This window comes from Triturus cristatus, chromosome 10 (assembly GCF_964204655.1).
Source record: "Triturus cristatus chromosome 10, aTriCri1.1, whole genome shotgun sequence".
NCBI classification, from domain to species: Eukaryota; Metazoa; Chordata; class Amphibia; order Caudata; family Salamandridae; genus Triturus; species Triturus cristatus.
Genome location: NC_140593.1, coordinates 1,224,955,157 through 1,224,976,329, shown reverse-complemented (window position 1 = coordinate 1,224,976,329; position 21,173 = coordinate 1,224,955,157). Strand labels below are relative to the sequence as shown.

Here is a 21,173-nt window from a genome sequence, read left to right as displayed (position 1 = left end):
AGAGCCTCTTTGGAGTTTCTTCTGGAAGGAGTATCAGCAGGAACTAGTTGTGTTGCTAGAGAGAGTGTGCATGGCTGGATGCTACTGATGTGCCTGTTTTAGCCGCAGCCTATTCCTCTGGTAGTGTAAGGGTCATCTCTAGGGTCGTTTCAGAAAGCAGTGGCATGGTCGGATGTCATCACTGGTCTCCTTCACTTCTTTTTCCTCTGGCAGGGTGACGGTCTTGACCTGGGCATCAGCAAAGAGGAAGTGGTTGCCTTGATTGGGAATGGTGTGTGCACAGTGAAGACGCTGACCAAGAACCACCTGTACTGTGAGCCACCGCTAGAAGCACCACAGCCGGTGGACGAGGGTGCTCAGCTGCCAGAGTTTGTGGTAAGAGTTCAGGAAGGAGAAGCAGCTTCTCTTGTAGCATCTCCCCCAATATTCCATCTCCCAAGTAACTTCTCTCTTTACCAGTCATCATTTAACTTGAAATAGAAATGTAATGCCAGTTTCTGCCATTTTGTTTATAACGTGAGCAAAATAACACCAGCTCTCTGGCACAAATGCTTTACATACCTTGGTCTGCACAGTAGTACGCTTTCCTGCAAGACTTCCGATAGGCGAGACCTAGGACCTGATTTAGATCTCGACAGAAGGGTGTTCCGTCATTACAATGACGGACATCCCGTCCGCCGAAATATAAATCCCATAGAATATAATAGGATTTATATTTCGGTGGATGGGATATCCGTCACAGAGGTCAATGGAGTAACCTCTCCGCAGGGATCTATTTCCCATTCTATGGAGATAAACTCGCAATCGCAGTGTGTTTGCAGGTTGTTCCTGCACTGTACCACTTTCTATGGGTAGGGATTTAACATTCGGTCTGTACCGTGCAACTTCTAATCCGGGCCAGTCAAAGGCTAGAAGTGGGTGGGAAGTGGTAGTTTCAGTATTGGACTGTCCTGTGAGTCTGTGCAGTCCCACAAGCCTAAGTGCTTAAGGGTATTCACCAACTACTCTCCTATCTCTTTCCACATTGGAAAAGGTTGGAAGTTTACTCCTGGCAAAAACAGGAGTAAAACCATTTTCATGGTGGGGAAAAGGGGGTTTCGGGAAAGTAAATTTTCAATTGCCCACCAGATTTTCACATGAACACAAATACTTGTGTGTACATTTGCTGATGCGAAAATGGAAACCACAAAAGTTTGCCCAGAGCACAGTTTCCAGGCCTAAATCTGTAAACGCTTGTGAGTTCCTGAAAGTTGTAAATTTGCACTAATGCAAGGACATAGACCTGTGGGCGCTCTTTGGTGACTTTTTTAAAATTTATTTTTAATTGGCCTGCATCAAACACAGTTTACTAAATGGAATTTAAATTTGCACAATAGTTTAGCAAAACTTTTTTTCAAGTTGCAAATTTTGTGTACATTTTATTTTTTAAAGCAATCGCCAGTCTTGCTTTCATACTTCTGCTTGGTCTTGCATATATTCATGGAGGAATCTGGCAGATTATACGTAGCTTAAATGTATTACATTTTGCAAACGTGTACACACGTTTATACTGAAACCACTGTAAGTAATGCAAGCTGCGCTAACAGCTCACCCTATTTCCGGAAGGCACTTAACCCAATAGTAAAGGATTTTGCATTAATGAATCGTATGTTTATGTTTTCACAACTTCTATAAGTGGAAATACATCTTGACTTGGTGGCAGACAATCCTCTTGCACCAATCCATACAGTGGTACCGTAAACTGCCAGCCAAAGGTTTTGTGCTGCAGCGTGTTAGGCCTTCTTGTCCAGTGGACAAAATAAACGTGAAACCTTGTTGCCTTTGACCTCAAGCAAAATGTCCTGGGTGTCGGGCGACAGGAATTCCACACCCCTGTGCAGTCACAAGCTTGCAAACTGTGTTCACATGGGAATTATGGAAAAATGGCAGTGTGATAGGTCAACATTATGGAAAACTGCAAAGCCTGCTAGTTGGGGAATTATGGAAGCTTTCAGTGTGTTGCGATGGGCATTCAGAAAACTTTTAAAGTGCTATTTGGGTCAAGTTTGGGAAGTCTGTATGTTGGGACCATAATGCAAATGTGTAAAGTATTCTAATTCGTGCATTAGGAAACCCCAGACCTTGTAAGATGCAGCGACATTGGTTGATGGTGCCACCGCTTGCCAATGTAGCGCCTCGTAATCTCATGACTAAACCGTTAAATTTGGAACCTGGGGCCCTCACAGCCGTCCTTTACACACTACCAAGTTTTGACCAATGTGCTCTAAAAAAGGTACCTTTAACAAGTACATTTACCAAACATTTATTGGAGAGACTCCTAAACCTTTTTGTAACACTATTTAAATTCTAATGTTTTAAAAATGTTACTGACCAAATGTAATTTTAAAAGCACAATTTATGGCCATTTCCCTAGAAAACGTTTAGGTGAGACCCACACTGCCCTTTCTCGCATGTTTTTTTTCCATATAGTTTTCAGATCATTCCAGAGTTACTGTTCACGGTATTGGATAACCTTCGGATGCGGGCTGACAGAGGCCTTTCATCAGTTTTGGTCCTCTTAGACATGTCAGCCGCATTCGATACGGTAAACCACCAAATTTTGTTGAATAGGCTGGAGCATTTGGGAGTGAAGGGATGTGCCTTGAGATGGATACAATCCTATCTCACAGGGAGACAACAGGTGGTCTCTTTGCCCCCTTTTACCTCCAGTAAGACCTTGATGGAACATGGGGTCCCTCAGGGATCGCCTATCAGCCCGATCCTCTTCAACATTTATCTGCAGCCACTAATCCCTATTATCAAAGCGTATGGGATCGATCTTATTAACTATGCGGACGATACCCAACTAGTGTTCTCACTGGAGGGCAAAGGAGCTTTGAATATGGAAGATTTCCAAAAGTGTATGCGTCAGACCTCGGAGTGGCTCAGGGCTAATTCACTGCAATTCAACGGAGGCAAAACTGAGGTGCTCTACTGCCCCCCAGCGGGAGTAAGAGACCTGCCTTTTGAGTTCAGAATGGCCCCAGGTGTGGAACCCACTGTCCCAGTGACAACGGTGCGGAATCTGGGGGTCATGTTCGATAATGATCTACAGATGGCCTCTCAGGTTAAAAAAACAGTGGGGGTGTGCTGCGCTCTCATGAAAGCCCTACGGAAGATTCTACCTCTCCTGCCTGTGGAGGAAAGACCTGTGGTGGTTCGTAGTATCATATTAAGTAGGCTGGACTACTGCAACTCTCTGTATCTAGGAGCTCCTCTTTACATCTACCAGAGTTTGCAGAGGGTCCAGTCTATGGCTGCCAAACTGGCGCTGAATAGGAAACGTGGCTCCTCAACCACGCTGGCGCTTCAAGAACTTCACTGGCTTCCCATGATGGAAAGGGCTAAATTTAAATCCCTGTGCATTGTCTACAGAGCGGCACACGGTCTTGGCCCTATCAATCTACAGGAGAAAATATCCTGGTACAAGCCTCAAAGGACTCTCCGTTCATCAAATGCCTTCCTGCTAAACACTGGTAGGATTAAGAAGGCCAGGATGGGAGGTAGGGCCTTTAGCATAGTGGCCCCGCGACTTTGGAATGCACTCCCCCTGAGTATTAGACAGGCTAACTGCTTGATGGACTTCAGGCGAAGCCTGAAGACTTGGCTCTTTCCCAGGGTGGGGTATATGGCTTCCTAATTTCTCCCATTCTTTGATCGGTATCCGTTTCCTATCTTCCCTCGCTCTTTCTGTCACTGCTGCTACACACTTTGTTAGTTCAGAAGTTTCTCTCCATCACAGTCTGAGCGCCAAGATACCCGTTGGGTGATAGTTGCGCGGTATAAGTACAATATACAAATACAAATACAAATACTGTTCAAATGTCCTTGAAAACGAACCTTTCTTCTGGCAATCAAATGTTGCTCATTTCCGCACTTGAAAAAGGAGGTTTTGATAGTCACTGAAAATCCCTCCCTTATAAGCTGTGCTTAATTTGTCAAAGAATGAGCGCTGTTCCGAAAGCTCGGCTCAGAAGCACATGACCGGTGCAATTAAATGTCGACACTGCGAATATTAAAATGTCTTGGTTTTAAATCCACCTCGTGCTTCTTTACTCCACTATCACACACTTCCCGCCCCTGTAGTTCACTCTTGCAGGTTCCTGCTTTCTTCCTTTCTGGAGTTTTTTTTCTTTCTTACTCTGTCTTTCCGCCTTGTGTGTTTGTCCTTCTCTTCCTCTCGGTAAAAGTCTTAGAAGGAAACATAAGTTCAAGTCCCTAAAAAATTAGTGTTGATGGCTCCCGCTGGTAACCACTGGCTCAAATTAAGCACTGCTTCCAGTTACCTTATAATTCTTACTCGAATCACTCTGATGCCGGCCTTACTCCCCATCTCCCTTGTATGCGAAAACATCAGGGGCAGCTCCTCCGCAATGGCGGAGGAGCAACGCCTCACTGGCTCAGAGACCGCACCTGAAAAATAAAACAATATACTATAATTGTTATTTTTCAGCTGCCAGCACTGTAAGGAGGGCTGGGACTGTGACCATGGGTGGAATGGTTGGTGCACTTAAGAGTGCACGTGTGTTTGGCTGGCCGTCTTAGGCTGGCCAAACTGACATGCGCACTTAGGTTTCTACAACTCTGCTGCATTGCACAGCCGAGTTGGAAGAACAGAACTGCCTCCCTGTCCTGAGCGCAGCATTGAACCAGCCCGTTCAGGCCAATCCACGGGCTGCTCTCATAAAATGAGGGCGGGGATTGCATAGGCAGTCTGATGCTGTCCCAGGAAGACCAAGGCGCGACACGGGAGGCACTCGGCAGCTTCAGGTAAGTCTCTTTCAAATTATTATAAACTACCCCTCCTGCGCCACCTCCACCCTGAAGCATGCAGAGAGAGTAAGATGAAGGAACACTGGGATGAAAGTGATCTTTTAACTTGCTGGCCTCCTTCCTACTGCCGACTGCGAAGCCCTGGAAGGAAGTTAGGTGCAGAGATGGAAACTCTTAAAACCGGAAATTGGGCAGCAGGCTGCTCATCACTTGTTCATCAGTTCGGCTGAATTTATTTCTGATACTCTTTAGTGGCGTGTTTCCTGCATCACGCGTTATTATAGGGGCTCTCTGGCCCTTAGTGATGTATGTGCTGCGATGCAACACACCCATTAATGAGGTTCTGTGACCTCTGTGTTAATGAGGTTTTGAGACTGTTTACTCATGCTTTGCTATGCTATGCTGCTGCACAGCCGCTGGTAATGAGGTGTCTTATTCTCTCCAGGTGAGGATGGGAAACCTGAACTTTAAGCTCGGCTCTGTGAAATATGAAACAGAAGGACAGTCTAGCTTTCCCGCAGAGGCACAGATTGGGCTTGTTGTGGGAGCTGCCGTGGTGGTGTTAGTCGTCGTCATCATCATCTTCATGTACAGGTAAGGGAGTGCTTCCTCAGTCTTCACAGCATTCCTATAGAGGTCTCTATGGGATTAGGATGTGGATACAGTGGATCCGTGGGTGCTTAAGCTCTCCAGTTTCTGGTGCTAAATCCATTGCTTGAGGTCCCTGCTGATGCCGTTGAAAGTGTTGTTCCTTAAGATGATGGTGCGGAATTCTAGTAGACGTTTAGTTTTCCGCTCTACTACCTGGGTTAGTACATAGATTCTGGGGTCATTGTTGAATATAATGTGTATCTTTTCTCTCGGTCTTCTAGGGGCATGTTAAATCACAATTCTTGGGATTTAACACGGCTTGTCTACTACTATAGTGGAACCGTATTGTAAACACGGCTAAAGCTTTCCTGGGAGAGCTCTATCTGAGGGTGTTTCTGGTTTCTCTCTGTGGTTCTTGAGGAGGGTGGATCATGTGAGGTTGCAGTTTACAGTGGGGTTTTGTGACTGTGAGGTTCCTTCTTGGTTCTTCTGACTCCTTTCTGGGGTTTGTGAATAATACATTCCCATTGGTCTTTGCCACTTATAATTTCTGCCTGCTGTTCCTTCTTGATTGCTGCCTTGTGTGGTTCTTTGCTGCAGTTTTGTGAATTTGGAGACTATCTTTGGTTATGGATGACTGCAGATTCCACCAGAGTCTGCAAACATGAGAATCATCGTTGGATTGACTCCTACTTCTATTCACGAACGTTAAGTTCCTTTTTGGTTGGGGCTGTAGTTCCTGCCTGAGAGGATTATAAGGCGGGCTTTCCCCATAGTTTTGACATCACTGATTCCTGTTCTTTTGTGAGAATGTGCTGTTCCTGCTTCACAGTGGCTTTATTTTGCTCTTGCTGGAGGTTATTTATTCTGTCGTTCATCTTTGTATTTTAATGCATGTGGGTTCCTTTGGGATTTGTGAATGTGACATGCCATGGTACTTGCTGGATTTGTAATTGAGGGGTTAATTCTTACTTCTGGACACAAGGGCTTCTGCTTGAGTATGTGAATGGCCTGTGCTTTCTTTAAAGTAGCTTCACGTGGTTCTTGCTGGGGTGTGTGATTGTGGAGTTCAGCTTTGGTTGTGAATTCCTGCAGCTTCCACTGGGGTGTCCAGGTTTGGGATTCATCATGGTTTTTCCCTTATAATTCCTGCTAAGCAAGTATTGCATCTTAGTTCAGACCATCTTGATTTCTGCAGGAGTTTTTACGATGGCACTCCTCTTTGGTTTCTGCTGTGGCCTGTGGTTCTGTTGAGTTCTTCTGTCTGTGGCCCCTGCCCACAGGAGTTGTATGTGAGTGGTTGCCTCTTGGCTCTGACCCTCTTGTTTCTGCCGGGGTTTGTGAATGTGGGCTTTCTCCTCTGTTCTATGTTTTTTTGGTAATACTTGGAGCAGTCACATGTGATATTCTCATTGGCTTCGGACAGTGCTTCAGATCTTGGTGGCTCTGAGTCTCGTTCCTCTAGTGTCTGATGCTTTGTGATTGATTTTCTGTTCCAGGAGGAAGAGTAAGCAGGCCATGCGGGACTACAAAAAGGTTCTGGTCCAGCTGGAGAACCTGGAGATCAGTGTGGGAGACCAGTGCCGGAAGGAGTTCACTGGTGAGTAACATTAGGATGAAAGAGTGGTTGGGGTATAGTAAGCTTGTTCCTAGTATTTTCCATTCCAATTTTCTTTTTTTCTACTAGTGATTTGATTCCGCTAGACCTTGTCCCACCATTAACTGTGCATGCCTTTGTCCCCGTGTCAGATCTAATGACCGAGATGATGGACCTCACGAGTGACCTGGAGGGCACCGGGATACCATTCTTGGACTACAAGACCTATATTGAACGGATCTTCTTTCCGGGACACACCGGGTCTCCACTAAAGAGAAACCTAGATGTTCCAGAGGCGCGAAGGCCAACAATGGAGCAGGGACTGACTCAACTCTCCAACCTGCTTAACAACAAACTCTTTCTCACCAAGGTGAGTGGGCTTGTCACTAAGACAGGCGAGCAAAGGCACTCTTTAATGTGAGTTGCAAGGAATCTACATCATCCACAAGAACGCCTAGTGGGGGAGGTAAGCTCTTTTCAACAAGGTGAAATGAATATGGGTAGAAGGACCACACACGTGTAAAGCTTAAGGTTCGAGGCATGTGGGCTGCTGAATTCATATCTGTGCATAGATCGCCGCCTAGTGTTGGGTCCGGATGTTTGCACGTTGTTGTCCTGGAAGAGTCTTCGAAGTATCCTTGGATAGGTGACTCCTCCCCTGGACTACAGTGCGCATGGGCATCCTCTCCATCCTCAGATTGTTTTTTTCCGCCATTGGGTTCGGATGTGCTATCTTAGCTCAAGTTAGGAAAATATTTTTTCGAGGCCAAAAGGCCTTTAGTTCGCGTCGGTACTGTTTATCGATCGGGTTTCGATAGAATTTGTTAGTTTACTAACTTTCAGCACCGACTGCTTTCGCATTTACCTGTCCATCGACGACTTCGACGATGGAATCCAGGACGCCGTTCAAAAGGTGTCCGGTATGCAATGCGAAGTACCCACACATCGACGTCCATCCGGTGTGCAACAAATGCCTTTCGCCGGACCACGACGAATCAACATGCATGGCCTGTGCCCGGTTCCGCTCGAAGAAGACTCTGCGGAATCGACGAGCGGCGAGACTCGAGGCGCAGCACGCGGCACCGGCCCCGACAGACATCTTCGGCGAGGCCGAGGACGTCGAGGAATTGGAAGTCTTGCCCTCCAGTCCCGTTTCCGAACACGAACCCGGATCGGACGAGGAAGACGAGTCACTCTTCCACAGAGGTGAAGACGACACCGAGGTAGGAGACGACGAGGAGGCCTTCGGGGCCGAAGAAAGTAGCTCCAATGATGAACAAGGCCTACCTGTTCAAACCGTTCAAACACCAGTGCCACAGCCTATGGCTCCGGTCGAGGGATCGCCTTCGGGCCTTACCCGAGACCCATCCCGCAGTTCTTCGGCCCCGCCCTCGGGCCCGGCCTCGGACGTTCAGCGGCAGCCATTACTACATAAACAGGCTGGTTTCCCTATCACAAAACCGAAACAGAAAGCTGCTCAGGTTCCACCGAAACCGAAACTGAAAGTAGCGCTGGTCGGATCGAGGCCTTCGACGCCAGCGCACCGCGTCGGCACCGACCGCACCAAGAGGGACTTCGGTGCCGAACTTGAGGCGGGCGACGTTGGAGTCGACAAACGGAAAAAAGCCATCGGCACCGACAAACCTGCTCGGCTACCGGCACCGACGACACCAAGGGCCGTACCGCCTGCTGTGTCTCACATCGCTCCCTCGACGACACCTAAGCCTCAGGTATCGAAGACTTCGACGGTGATCTCTTCACCCCGACTCGATGACCCTCCGGCACCGAAAAAATCTACGGCCGCCTCTACGAGCCTGGCCGGTGCCAAAGCCTCGAAGGCGCCCCAAGTACGACCTGGTGTGACGCAAGGCAGCAAAACCACACCTGTCCTCCAGGACACGTCGGGCTCCGGTTCGGTCGGAGCTCCCGCAGCCTCTTCGGTGCCGACCAACATTACCTTCGGCTTGCCTCCGTCAACAATCCCAAAAATGTTCCAACTCAGGACACGGGTCACCCAACCTACGGTCACACCTGCTGAGACGTCTCCAGCACGTATCATCGACGCCGGCACTGGCAGAATGATTCTCCAGGACCGAAGGATAACTTCGGAGCCGCCATTGGACCCTTTCAGGATCCCACTAAAAAGGAAGTTGCCTGCAGAATCGGAAACTCTCCTTTATGAACCCTTCCATTCATCCTACCAGGATCCACACCGGTTCTCCCCCACACGCTCCGATACAGACGCATTGGAGGACTACATGGCTGACCAAGTCCCCTACCATGTAGACACGGACCCTGATGACCAGCAGGACCCTGATCAAACTTGGGGCGACCCTGCAGACCCCAGTGCACCTCTCGATGCACAGGATCCACAACTCTATGGGGCAAAGACATCTCCTACGGAGGATACTGCAGCGTTCAATGCTCTTATCGAACGTGCTGCCAATAACCATGGGGTGCAGCTTCACTCTGATACCATCGAAGATGACTTTCTAATGGACACCTTTGCATCCTCAGAAAGACATGTAAAGACTCTGCCAATGTTGAAGGGGGTCCTCAAACCAGCCAAGGACATTTTCAAAGAACCCACCAGGGCACGAGTGATAAACCCCAGGATTGATAAAAAATACAGATCAGCACCTGGGGATCCTACTTACATCAGAGGACAATTACCACTCGACTCCATCGTCGTAGCGAATGCACGCAAGAGGGCACACTCGCAAACAACAGGTGACGCTCCTCCCCTGGACAAAGAGTCCAAGGTGTTAGAAACCTCTGGCAAGCGAGTTGCCGCCCAAGCTGCCAACATATGGCGCATAGCCAACACTCAGGCGCTCCTTGCTCGCTATGATAGAGCGCACTATGACACACTTGAGCAAATATTCCAACATCTCCCTGACCAGTTCAAGGAAGGCGCAGAAATGCTCATCAGAGAAGGACAGCTACTAACGAACGCTTCCATCAAATGCGCACTAGATGTTGCAGACACGGCTGCCAGAGCCATAAACACAAGCGTCATGTTGCGACGACATGCCTGGCTACGGATCTCAGGATTCAAGCCTGAGGTACAAAACAATATACTGAACCAGCCCGTCAACCCCGACTATTTATTCGGGCCAGAGGTTGACATCACCCTCAAAGATAAAAAAGGATACGGACACTGCAAAGTCCATGGGCGCACTACAAACTCAGTCCTTTCGGAGCGGCTCCTTTCGTCGCCCCGGAAACAAGGGAGCAGGTAGAGGACAGGGGTCACAACAAACATACAACAAAGGCAATACACAGACCACCTATGATAAAAACACCCGAGGTGGATATCGTGGCTCCAGCACAAAGGGCAGAGGACGCGGCTACGGCAACACCAGGTCCTCCCCCAAGAACAAGCAGTGACGCCCTCTCCCTTCCTCCCGACCACATAACACCTGTCGGGGGAAGGCTACAAAGGTTCCTGTCCACGTGGAATTCCATCACCACGGACAGGTGGGTCAAAGATATTATAAAATACGGTTACTGTCTGGAGTTAACCTCCACTCCACCCACAATACCACCAAGAAGCCGTCCTATGTCCTCAGAGCACTTAACGCTCTTACAGCAAGAAGTGCAAAGTATGCTTCTAAAAGGCGCTATAGAGGTCGTACCCATCCACGAGCAGGGTGCGGGAGTGTACTCCCTCTACTTCTTAATTCCAAAAAAGGACGGGTCGCTCAGACCTATATTGGACCTGAGACCCCTGAACCAGTACATTCTTTCAGAGCACTTTCATATGCTCACTCTACAGCAAGTCCTTCCGCTTCTCAAGCAGGGAGACTTCCTAGCCACACTGGACCTCAAGGATGCGTACTTTCACATACCCATCCACCCCTCACACAAAAAATACCTCAGGTTCACTGTTCAGGGGCAGCACTATCAGTTCAAAGTCCTTCCCTTCGGCGTGACAACAGCGCCCAGGGTTTTCACGAAGTGCCTCGCTACGGTGGCAGCACATCTACGGAGGCAGCATATACACGTCTACCCCTACCTAGACGACTGGCTCGTTCAAGCGAAGTCAGCCCAGCAATGTGCAAGCCACATGTCCCGCACCATTCACCTTCTTCACAGTCTGGGATTCTCACTGAATTATCCAAAGTCCCATCTCCAGCCCGCACACGTACAACAGTACCTAGGTGCGACTATAGACACTCTGGCGGCCACAGCTCAGCCAAATTTAGTGAGGATCGACAGCATACAACTGCTGATCTCCAAATTCAAACCCAATCACTCACTTCCAGCGCGAGTGTTCATGCAGTTGATAGGCATGATGGCCTCCTGCATCTTCATAGTCCCGCACGCGAGATTACATATGCGCCCACTTCAGGAGTGCCTAGCACGTCAGTGGAATCAGGCTCAAGGACAGTTAAAGGACCTAGTGTTGGTGAGCGGTCGGGCATACAACTCTCTGCATTGGTGGAATCCACAAAACCTTTGCAAGGGCCGACCGTTCCAAGAGCCTGTCCCACAAATAGTACTGACAGCGGACGCGTCTCTCCAGGGATGGGGAGCTCATGTACTCCACTACACAGTGCAAGGACTATGGACAACACAACAAAAGAAGTTGCACATCAACCTTCTGGAATTGATGGCAATCTTCCTAGCCATGAAGGCGTTCAAAGTACATCTATGCAACAAGGTCGTGTTGATCCGGACGGACAACATGACCGCAATGTACTACATACAGAAACAGGGAGGCACACACTCTCCACAGTTGTCTCATCTGGCTCAGAGCATGTGGAAGTGGGCCATTCAAAGGAACATGTTCCTCATGGCGGAACACCTCCCTGGCAAGGACAACCAGATGGCGGATCTGCTCAGCAGACACAGCCACCAAATGCACGAGTGGGAGTTACACCCATCAGTACTCCAACCGTACTTTCAGCAGTGGGGTCATCCGGAGATAGACCTATTCGCGACAAGCGAAAACGCAAAATGCCCAAGCTTCGCCCCCAGATTCCCACATCCGCAGTCGCAGGGCAATGCGATATGGATGAACTGGTCCGGCAGATTTGCGTACGCTTTTCCCCCAGCGCCATTGATACCGCTAGTGGCCCGCAAACTCCGACAACACTCCCTGACACTCGTCCTAGTTGCTCCCACGTGGGCACGCCAGCCGTGGTACACCACCTTCCTCGAACTTTCCGTGGTGCCGCATCAAAGGCTGCGGATCAAACCCGCGCATTTGACGCAGAACCATGGAGAGGTTCAGCACCCAGATCCGCAACAGCTGAATCTGGCGATCTGGCTCCTGAAGTCCTAGAGTTTGGCTACCTCAAACTGCCACCTGACTGTATGGACATCATCAAGGAGGCCAGGAGACCCACTACCAGAGCTTGCTATGCAGCCAAATGGAAAAGGTTCGTCATTTATTGCGGAAATAATGACATCAACCCGCTGGACGCATCCATCCAAAACATCATCTGTTATCTCTTACACCTATATCGATGCAATCTGGCGTACACCTCTATACGTGTCCATTTGACCGCAATATCAGCCTATCTGCAAACCAGGCAGCACCTCTCTCTATTCAGAGTGCCTGCCATCAAAGCATTCTTGGAGGGGCTCAAACGAGTCATTCCACCTAGTCACCCACCGGCTCCAATGTGGAACCTCAACTTGGTCCTCACACGCCTGATGGGTCCACCCTTTGAACCTCTACACTCATGCGAGATTCAATTCCTTACCTGGAAAGTGGCCTTCCTAGTAGCGATCACTTCCCTCAGAAGAGTTAGTGAACTCCAGGCACTAACCGTTCAAGAGCCATTTATTCAGGTTCACGCTAACAGGGTCGTACTACGTACCAACCCCAAGTTCATGCCCAAGGTAATATCACAGTTCCACATGAACCAGACTATTGAACTGCCCGTTTTCTTCCAAAACCCACAAACTGTTGCAGAAAGGGCACTACATACACTAGATGTACGGAGGGCCCTCATGTACTACATCGACAGGACTAAACCATTCAGGAAGACAAAACAACTGTTCGTTGCCTTTGCCCCACACCACAAAGGTAACGCCATCTCCAAAGCAGGGATAGCCAGATGGATAGTTAAGTGTATTCAAATCTGTTATCAAAAGGCAAAACGCACATTAACTATTCCACCACGAGCCCACTCAACACGTAAGTTGGGGGCTTCCATGGCCTTCCTAGGAAATATTCCCCTGCATGATATATGCAGAGCAGCCACATGGTCCACTACACACACATTTACAAAACACTATTGCGTAGATGTGCAGTCAAAACAGCAGGCAGCTGTAGGACAGGCTGTTCTCAAAACACTTTTTCAGACCGCTGCAGCTGGCACGGGTAGCCGCCGCTAATAGAGGGCACTGCTATGTATTCTATGCACAGATATGAATTCAGCAGCCCACATGCCTCGAACTGAATATGCTACTTACCAGTATGCATCTGTTCTTGGCATGTAGGGCTGCTGACATTCATATCGCCCTCCCTCCTCCCCGGCGCCTGTCGCAGCTGCAGCTCTCAGAATTACTGCAAGCATGGTCATCACTTTCTGTATCTACTCCATCACTGCCACAATGGCGAAAAACAATCTGAGGATGGAGAGGATGCCCATGCGCACTGTAGTCCAGGGGAGGAGTCACCTATCCAAGGATACTTCGAAGACTCTTCCAGGACAACAACGTGCAAACATCCGGACCCAACACTAGGCGGCGATCTATGCACAGATATGAATGTCAGCAGCCCTACATGCCAAGAACAGATGCATACTGGTAAGTAGCATATTCAGTAGTTGGCATGGGGTTAGGCCCATAGATGGCTGGGAGAGAAGGCTGTCTCCACCAAGAGCACCATGAGTAGTCTAGGGGAGAAACATGACCTCCCAAAGCTTGATACCCATACTTGATGTGAAGGTAGAGTGGTCTTTATCGGGTAGAATGGCCATAGATCAAAAAAGGGAGACACTAATCCTGTTCAGATTTTAACTGTTGGTGTAGGAAGTGAAGTTCATCCTCAGCAAGGTGAGACGAGATTAAGTTGTCAGAAAATGAGAAGGAGCTTACCCTGAACACAGTGAGTGGACCATCCGTAGTAAAGAAGTAACACTTGACCTAACCAAAGTGGGAGATGCATGAGGGACTAGAGAGGGAGAACCTTCCCCTCATGGGAGGACCAAAGGAAGTCAAAGGGTGGGGGCAATTAAGAAGTATGTGGGGGGTGAGAGGTAGCGGAAATCAGACTCACCAATGTGAGAGTAGAATAAGTGGTGACGAGGGAGAAGCTGACTTTCATGTGAAGGTGAGAGGATCATAGAAGATTGAATCAGTGGCAATAGCTTGCCGTCACCAAAGAGGTGGAGTCACCGGTTGTCAAGGGAATGTTCCTACCAAAGAAGGAACAACTAGAGGTTCTTCCTTGTCAATGGCATGGTCTAGACTAGAATTTTGCTCACTTGAGAGAAATGGCCACCGCTGAGCTAGGAGAGGAGTTGTCCTGATCCCGGGTGCTAAAAATTCCCAATAACCAGACTGTCATTTTCAAGGTGGTTTCTGCTTTCTTCAGCTCATAGGCACACTTGAGGAGCAGCAGTCCTTCTCACAGCGAGACCGCTGCCACGTGGCCTCGCTTCTGACTCTGGCTCTGCACGGGAAACTGGAATACCTCACAGAGATCATGACGAGTCTTCTGGCCTCCCTGGCTGAACAATATGTGGTGAAGAACCCCAAGCTTATGTTGCGCAGGTGAGTGGGCAAAGTTACCAACCGTGCCAGCGCAGTAGCCTTTAAGAGTGTCCTGGGGCACTGGAGGTGGGGTGGAGAGGGGCTGTGGCAAGATGGAGCAGCGAGAGGACTGGTGGTTGCTTTTGTTTACTAGCTGGATAAAGGAAGGAAGTTAAAGACTTCAAAAGATCCTAAACTCATAAACCCAATCCCCAGTACTAACTGAGGACATGCAGGTGAAGCCAGGCACCAGCATCAGCCAGACTTGATGTAGTAATGCCAAAAAAAGTTGTTTCTTACAACTAGAAAGTATGTGGATTACATGGGGAATCTGGAAGTAGTTAACTGCAGCCCCATGCTCCGCCTTAACTCATGGCTATAATGGAACAAATAGGCCTGCATCCTTGAATGGCCCGGCTGTGGCCTGGCTTTTCTGATGCTATTTGTGGTACCTAGTGCTCCAGGTACTTGTGGTTAGAGACTGGGGTTCCATGCAGGCTCATCAGACTAGTAAGGTTTGAATAGGTTGCTTGCTGGTTCACTAGATGGCTGTTTAGGGTTGGAAAGAGGACATCCAGTATTCCCAAACACCCCTGCAGCATAGCAGAGGGGGTTCATGTGCCTGGGTCATACCAAGAAGATGGAGGCAGTCTATTGTGGAATGTGAAGGAAGTAGTGTCAGTGGAATGCAGACTCTTGGGTAGAGAGGGCAGGATGCCCACCAGACAAGGTTACAGCTCTAGATGGTTCAATGTAGTTACAGCAGTGGGGAAATCTGCTCTGTTGTTGCTTCATGAGCCAGTCAACACTCGGCAGCTTCCAAAGTTAGCTGTGTGTGGGGCAATGCCTTCTTTTCATTGGGCGGGTCGAGAGCCAACCAGGCAGACTCCAGACGGGCATCTATTCAGGCCATCACTACAGTTTGGTCCCAGCTATAGGAGAGCGGGCAGCAGATATCCCTATCACATGGGAAGCATGTGTGAGGTCCAGGCAGGTTCCGCAGCATTTTGAGACACTCACTATTTCTACTGTCCATGGCAGCTGGCAGAAAGGAGTTTTGTTTTAAAATATGTGGCCAGCCATTTCAGGAAAAGGGTATTTGGAATGCTCTCTTTTGGGACCAGACATCTTGAAAACACACCGTAGGATGGCAAGGACTTCTGGTGGATGTAAGGGAAGCCATGCCCACAGGCCTGACCACTAGTGAGAAGTCACAGTACTAAAGTCTGGGAATCTCACAAACCCGGACCTCAGGCCTTCATTATCACTTTCTTAACATACACTCTGGTGAAGGAAAGACTTTCTCTGGGCGACCTACCCATAGTATACTCCGTTAGACCACACATCAAAGAAACAGTAAAAATATATATGTAAACTCTGAACGACTGCCATCAACCATGCTGTCCCACGAGGGTCAAGCAAAGAAGGTCCTTCATTCACTGAGATGGGGGAAGAATGGCACTTTGGGGGCTAGATCCTCTGAGGTCAAAGACCATGGGCACAAAAAACGAACAGGAGGCAACTTTTAGGAGTTAAATTAAAAGAGGTGAGAACTTTAATAACTAAAAAAAAAAAAGATTTATACTTTTGCCAATATGCATGTATTGGAAGTTTTAGATTTGAATCGTAATAAATGATTGGGTATAAAATATTTACTGAAAATCTTTCTTCACATTAACCATCTGATCAGGGGTTCATATCCCCATCTCAATTGTTCACATCTTATCTGCGGAAGCATGAAAGGCTGCGTTGGCCAATCGGAACTGAAACCAGAGACATTTAGGTTGACTTGGATGCCTACCATTTAAGTAGCTTAACAGCTGGTTATTTTACCTCCTGTGCCACTCCTCTCCTAGGATGGGTCTTTCCGTCTTCCCCTATTACATGTGGTGCCTCCCATAGTTTCAGAATATACTGTATTTCCTTTGTATGTTTAGTAGATCCTTCATTTTCCAAGTCAAATGTGGTGGCATCTGTCTTTTTTATAGCACTCTATTTCTTTGGTTGTATTTGACCATCTTGTATGGCATGGTTTGGAGTTCATTTGGAGTTCTTGGTGTCAGTCCTACTCTATTTCCTAGGTTTCCGACATAGTTTACCAGGTTAATTCTGGTGGAGTTAAGGCATCTAGTATTTCCCACAGGGCGGAGGGAGTCTGCAGAATTCTCAATAGAGCTGTAGAGACCTAATGTTTCCCCGGGTTGGGCTGAGGATGCCAGATTTCCTAAAGTTCGTTAATGCCCTGTATTTCGTCAATACCGCCTGTGTTTCCCAAAGTTGGTAAATCCCCTGTTTCCCTGCGTTGGGTCAATGGCTTCTGTGTTTCCAAGTGTGTGTTTGAAGCGTACCCTATATTCTCATTCAGGTCTAATTTCTTTCATGGATTGCTTGGGATCTTGAATTATTTACTTATTTGTATGTATATCGCACTGCACCAGAAGGGAATAATCTCTCTGGCTCCATAGACTAAAAGGTGAATACTTTGCTGTCTTCAAGCTTGATGGGTTCAGTGCAGAGGCGCCTTCCATTTCATATATTTGAGCATCTGCTGCTGCAGTGAGCACCTCTGCTAGATAGAGGTGTTGTACAGTCCGCTGTATTTCACTAGCGAGCCCTTTCTAGATTAGGGGGTGCTGCAGAGTTGCATCTGTTCCTGCAGTGAGCACCTCTGCTAGATAAAGAGGTGTTGTACAGTCCACTGTATTTCACTAGCGAGCCCTTTCTAGATTAGGGGGTGCTGCAGAGTTGCATCTGCTGCTGCAGTGTTCACCTCTGCTAGATAGAGGTGTTGTACAGTCCGCTGTATTTCACTAGCGAGCCCTTTCTAGATTAGGGGGTGCTGCAGAGTTGCATCTGTTCCTGCAGTGAGCACCTCTGCTAGATAAAGAGGTGTTGTACAGTCCACTGTATTTCACTAGCGAGCCCTTTCTAGATTAGGGGGTGCTGCAGAGTTGCATCTGCTGCTGCAGTGTTCACCTCTGCTAGATAGAGGTGTTGTACAGTCCGCTGTATTTCACTAGCGAGCCCTTTCTAGATTAGGGGGTGCTGCAGAGTTGCATCTGTTCCTGCAGTGAGCACCTCTGCTAGATAGAGGTGTTGTACAGTCCGCTGTATTTCACTAGCGAGCCCTTTCTAGATTAGGGGGTGCTGCAGAGTTGCATCTGTTGCTGCAGTGAGCACCTCTGCAGGATAAAGAGGTGTTGTACAGTCCGCTGTATTTCACTAGCGAGCCCTTTCTAGATTAGGGGGTGCTGCAGAGTTGCATCTGCTGCTGCAGTGTTCACCTCTGCTAGATAGAGGTGTGGTACAGTCCGCTGTATTTCACTAGCGAGCCCTTTCTAGATTAGGGGGTGCTGCAGAGTTGCATCTGTTGCTGCAGTGAGCCCCTCTGCTAGATAGAGAGGTGGTACAGTCCGCTGTATTTCACTAGCGAGCCCTTTCTAGATTAGGGGGTGCTGCAGACTTGCATCTGCTGCTGCAGTGAGCCCCTCTGAAAGATAGAGGTGTTGTAAGGTGGGGTGTATTTCACTAGCGAGCCCTTTCCAGATTAGGGGGTGCTGCAGAGTTGCATCTGTTGCTGCAGTGTTCACCTCTGCTAGATAGAGGTGTTGTACAGTCCGCTGTATTTCACTAGCGAGCCCTTTCTAGATTAGGGGGTGCTGCAGAGTTGCATCTGTTGCTGCAGTGAGCCCCTCTGCTAGATAGAGGTGTTGTACAGTTGGCTGTATTTCACTAGCGAGCCCTTTCTAGATTAGGGGGGGCTGCAGAGTTGCATCTGTTCCTGCAGTGAGCACCTCTGCAGGATAAAGAGGTGTTGTACAGTCCACTGTATTTCACTAGCGAGCCCTTTCTAGATTAGGGGGTGCTGCAGAGTTGCATCTGCTGCTGCAGTGAGCACCTCTGCTAGATAGAGAGGTGGTACAGTCCGCTGTATTTCACTAGCGAGCCCTTTCTAGATTAGGGGGTGCTGCAGAGTTGCATCTGTTGCTGCAGTGTTCACCTCTGCTAGATAGAGGTGTTGTACAGTCCGCTGTATTTCACTAGCGAGCCCTTTCCAGATTAGGGGGTGCTGCAGAGTTGCATCTGTTGCTGCAGTGAGCACCTCTGCTAGATAGAGGTGTGGTACAGTCCGCTGTATTTCACTAGCGAGCCCTTTCTAGATTAGGGGGTGCTGCAGAGTTGCATCTGTTCCTGCAGTGAGCACCTCTGCAGGATAAAGAGGTGTTGTACAGTCCGCTGTATTTCACTAGCGAGCCCTTTCTAGATTAGGGGGTGCTGCAGAGTTGCATCTGTTGCTGCAGTGTTCACCTCTGCTAGATAGAGGTGTTGTACAGTCCGCTGTATTTCACTAGCGAGCCCTTTCCAGATTAGGGGGTGCTGCAGAGTTGCATCTGTTGCTGCAGTGAGCCCCTCTGCAGGATAAAGAGGTGTTGTACAGTCCGCTGTATTTCACTAGCGAGCCCTTTCTAGATTAGGGGGTGCTGCAGAGTTGCATCTGTTGCCGCAGTGAGCACCTCTGCAGGATAAAGAGGTGTTGTACAGTCCGCTGTATTTCACTAGCGAGCCCTTTCTAGATTAGGGGGTGCTGCAGAGTTGCATCTGTTGCTGCAGTGTTCACCTCTGCTAGATAGAGGTGTTGTACAGTCCGCTGTATTTCACTAGCGAGCCCTTTCTAGATTAGGGGGTGCTGCAGAGTTGCATCTGTTGCTGCAGTGAGCACATCTGCAGGATAAAGAGGTGTTGTACAGTCCGCTGTATTTCACTAGCGAGCCCTTTCTAGATTAGGGGGTGCTGCAGAGTTGCATCTGTTGCTGTAGTGAGCACCTCTGCTAGATAGGTGTTGTAAGGTGGGGTGTATTTCACTAGCGAGCCCTTTCTAGATTAGGGGGTGCTGCAGAGTTGCATCTGTTCCTGCAGTGAGCACCTCTGCTAGATAGAGGTGTGGTACAGTCCGCTGTATTTCACTAGCGAGCCCTTTCTAGATTAGGGGGTGCTGCAGAGTTGCATCTGTTCCTGCAGTGAGCACCTCTGCAGGATAAAGAGGTGTTGTACAGTCCGCTGTATTTCACTAGCGAGCCCTTTCTAGATTAGGGGGTGCTGCAGAGTTGCATCTGTTCCTGCAGTGAGCACCTCTGCTAGATAGAGAGGTGTTGTACAGTCAGCTGTATTACACTAGCGAGCCCTCTCTAGATTAGGGGGTGCTGCAGAGTTGCATCTGTTCCTGCAGTGAGCACCTCTGCTAGATAAAGAGGTGTTGTACAGTCCGCTGTATTTCACTAGCGAGCCCTTTCCAGATTAGGGGGTGCTGCAGAGTTGCATCTGTTGCTGCAGTGAGCCCCTCTGCAGGATAAAGAGGTGTTGTACAGTCCGCTGTATTTCACTAGCGAGCCCTTTCTAGATTAGGGGGTGCTGCAGAGTTGCATCTGTTGCCGCAGTGAGCACCTCTGCAGGATAAAGAGGTGTTGTACAGTCCGCTGTATTTCACTAGCGAGCCCTTTCTAGATTAGGGGGTGCTGCAGAGTTGCATCTGTTGCTGCAGTGTTCACCTCTGCTAGATAGAGGTGTTGTACAGTCCGCTGTATTTCACTAGCGAGCCCTTTCTAGATTAGGGGGTGCTGCAGAGTTGCATCTGTTGCTGCAGTGAGCACATCTGCAGGATAAAGAGGTGTTGTACAGTCCGCTGTATTTCACTAGCGAGCCCTTTCTAGATTAGGGGGTGCTGCAGAGTTGCATCTGTTGCTGCAGTGAGCCCCTCTGCTAGATAGAGGTGTTGTACAGTCCGCTGTATTTCACTAGCGGGCCCTTTCTAGATTAGGGGGTGCTGCAGAGTTGCATCTGTTGCTGCAGTGAGCCCCTCTGCAGGATAAAGAGGTGTTGTACAGTCCGCTGTATTTCACTAGCGAGCCCTTTCTAGATTAGGGGGTGCAGCAGAGTTGCATCTGTTGCTGTAGTGAGCACCTCTGCTAGATAGGTGTTGTAAGGTGGGGTGTATTTCACTAGCGAGCCCTTTCTAGATTAGGGGGTGCTGCAGAGTTGCATCTGTTCCTGCAGTGAGCACCTCTGCTAGATAGAGGTGTGGTACAGTCCGCTGTATTTCACTAGCGAGCCCTTTCTAGATTAGGGGGTGCTGCAGAGTTGCATCTGTTCCTGTAGTGAGCACCTCTGCAGGATAAAGAGGTGTTGTACAGTCCGCTGTATTTCACTAGCGAGCCCTTTCTAGATTAGGGGGTGCTGCAGAGTTGCATCTGTTCCTGCAGTGAGCACCTCTGCAGGATAAAGAGGTGTTGTACAGTCCGCTGTATTTCACTAGCGAGCCCTTTCTAGATTAGGGGGTGCTGCAGAGTTGCATCTGTTGCTGCAGTGAGCACCTCTGCAGGATAAAGAGGTGTTGTACAGTCCGCTGTATTTCACTAGCGAGCCCTTTCTAGATTAGGGGGTGCTGCAGAGTTGCATCTGTTCC

At 48.8% G+C, this 21,173-nt stretch overlaps 1 protein-coding gene across 7 annotated transcripts in view; it reads left to right on the top strand.

The window, feature by feature from the left end:
• The window catches only part of PLXNB3 (plexin B3), a 394,300-nt gene that overhangs the window by 333,245 nt on the left and 39,882 nt on the right, over nucleotides 1-21,173 (top strand). For all 7 annotated transcript variants that reach the window (XM_085629786.1, XM_085629789.1, XM_085629790.1 and 4 more), the window contains 5 exons: nucleotides 214-375; nucleotides 5,258-5,406; nucleotides 6,903-7,003; nucleotides 7,153-7,370; nucleotides 14,556-14,734. In XM_085629786.1, coding sequence (XP_085485912.1) covers nucleotides 214-375; nucleotides 5,258-5,406; nucleotides 6,903-7,003; nucleotides 7,153-7,370; nucleotides 14,556-14,734 — 809 coding nt within the window. The remainder of the gene's footprint in view (nucleotides 1-213; nucleotides 376-5,257; nucleotides 5,407-6,902; nucleotides 7,004-7,152; nucleotides 7,371-14,555; nucleotides 14,735-21,173) is intronic.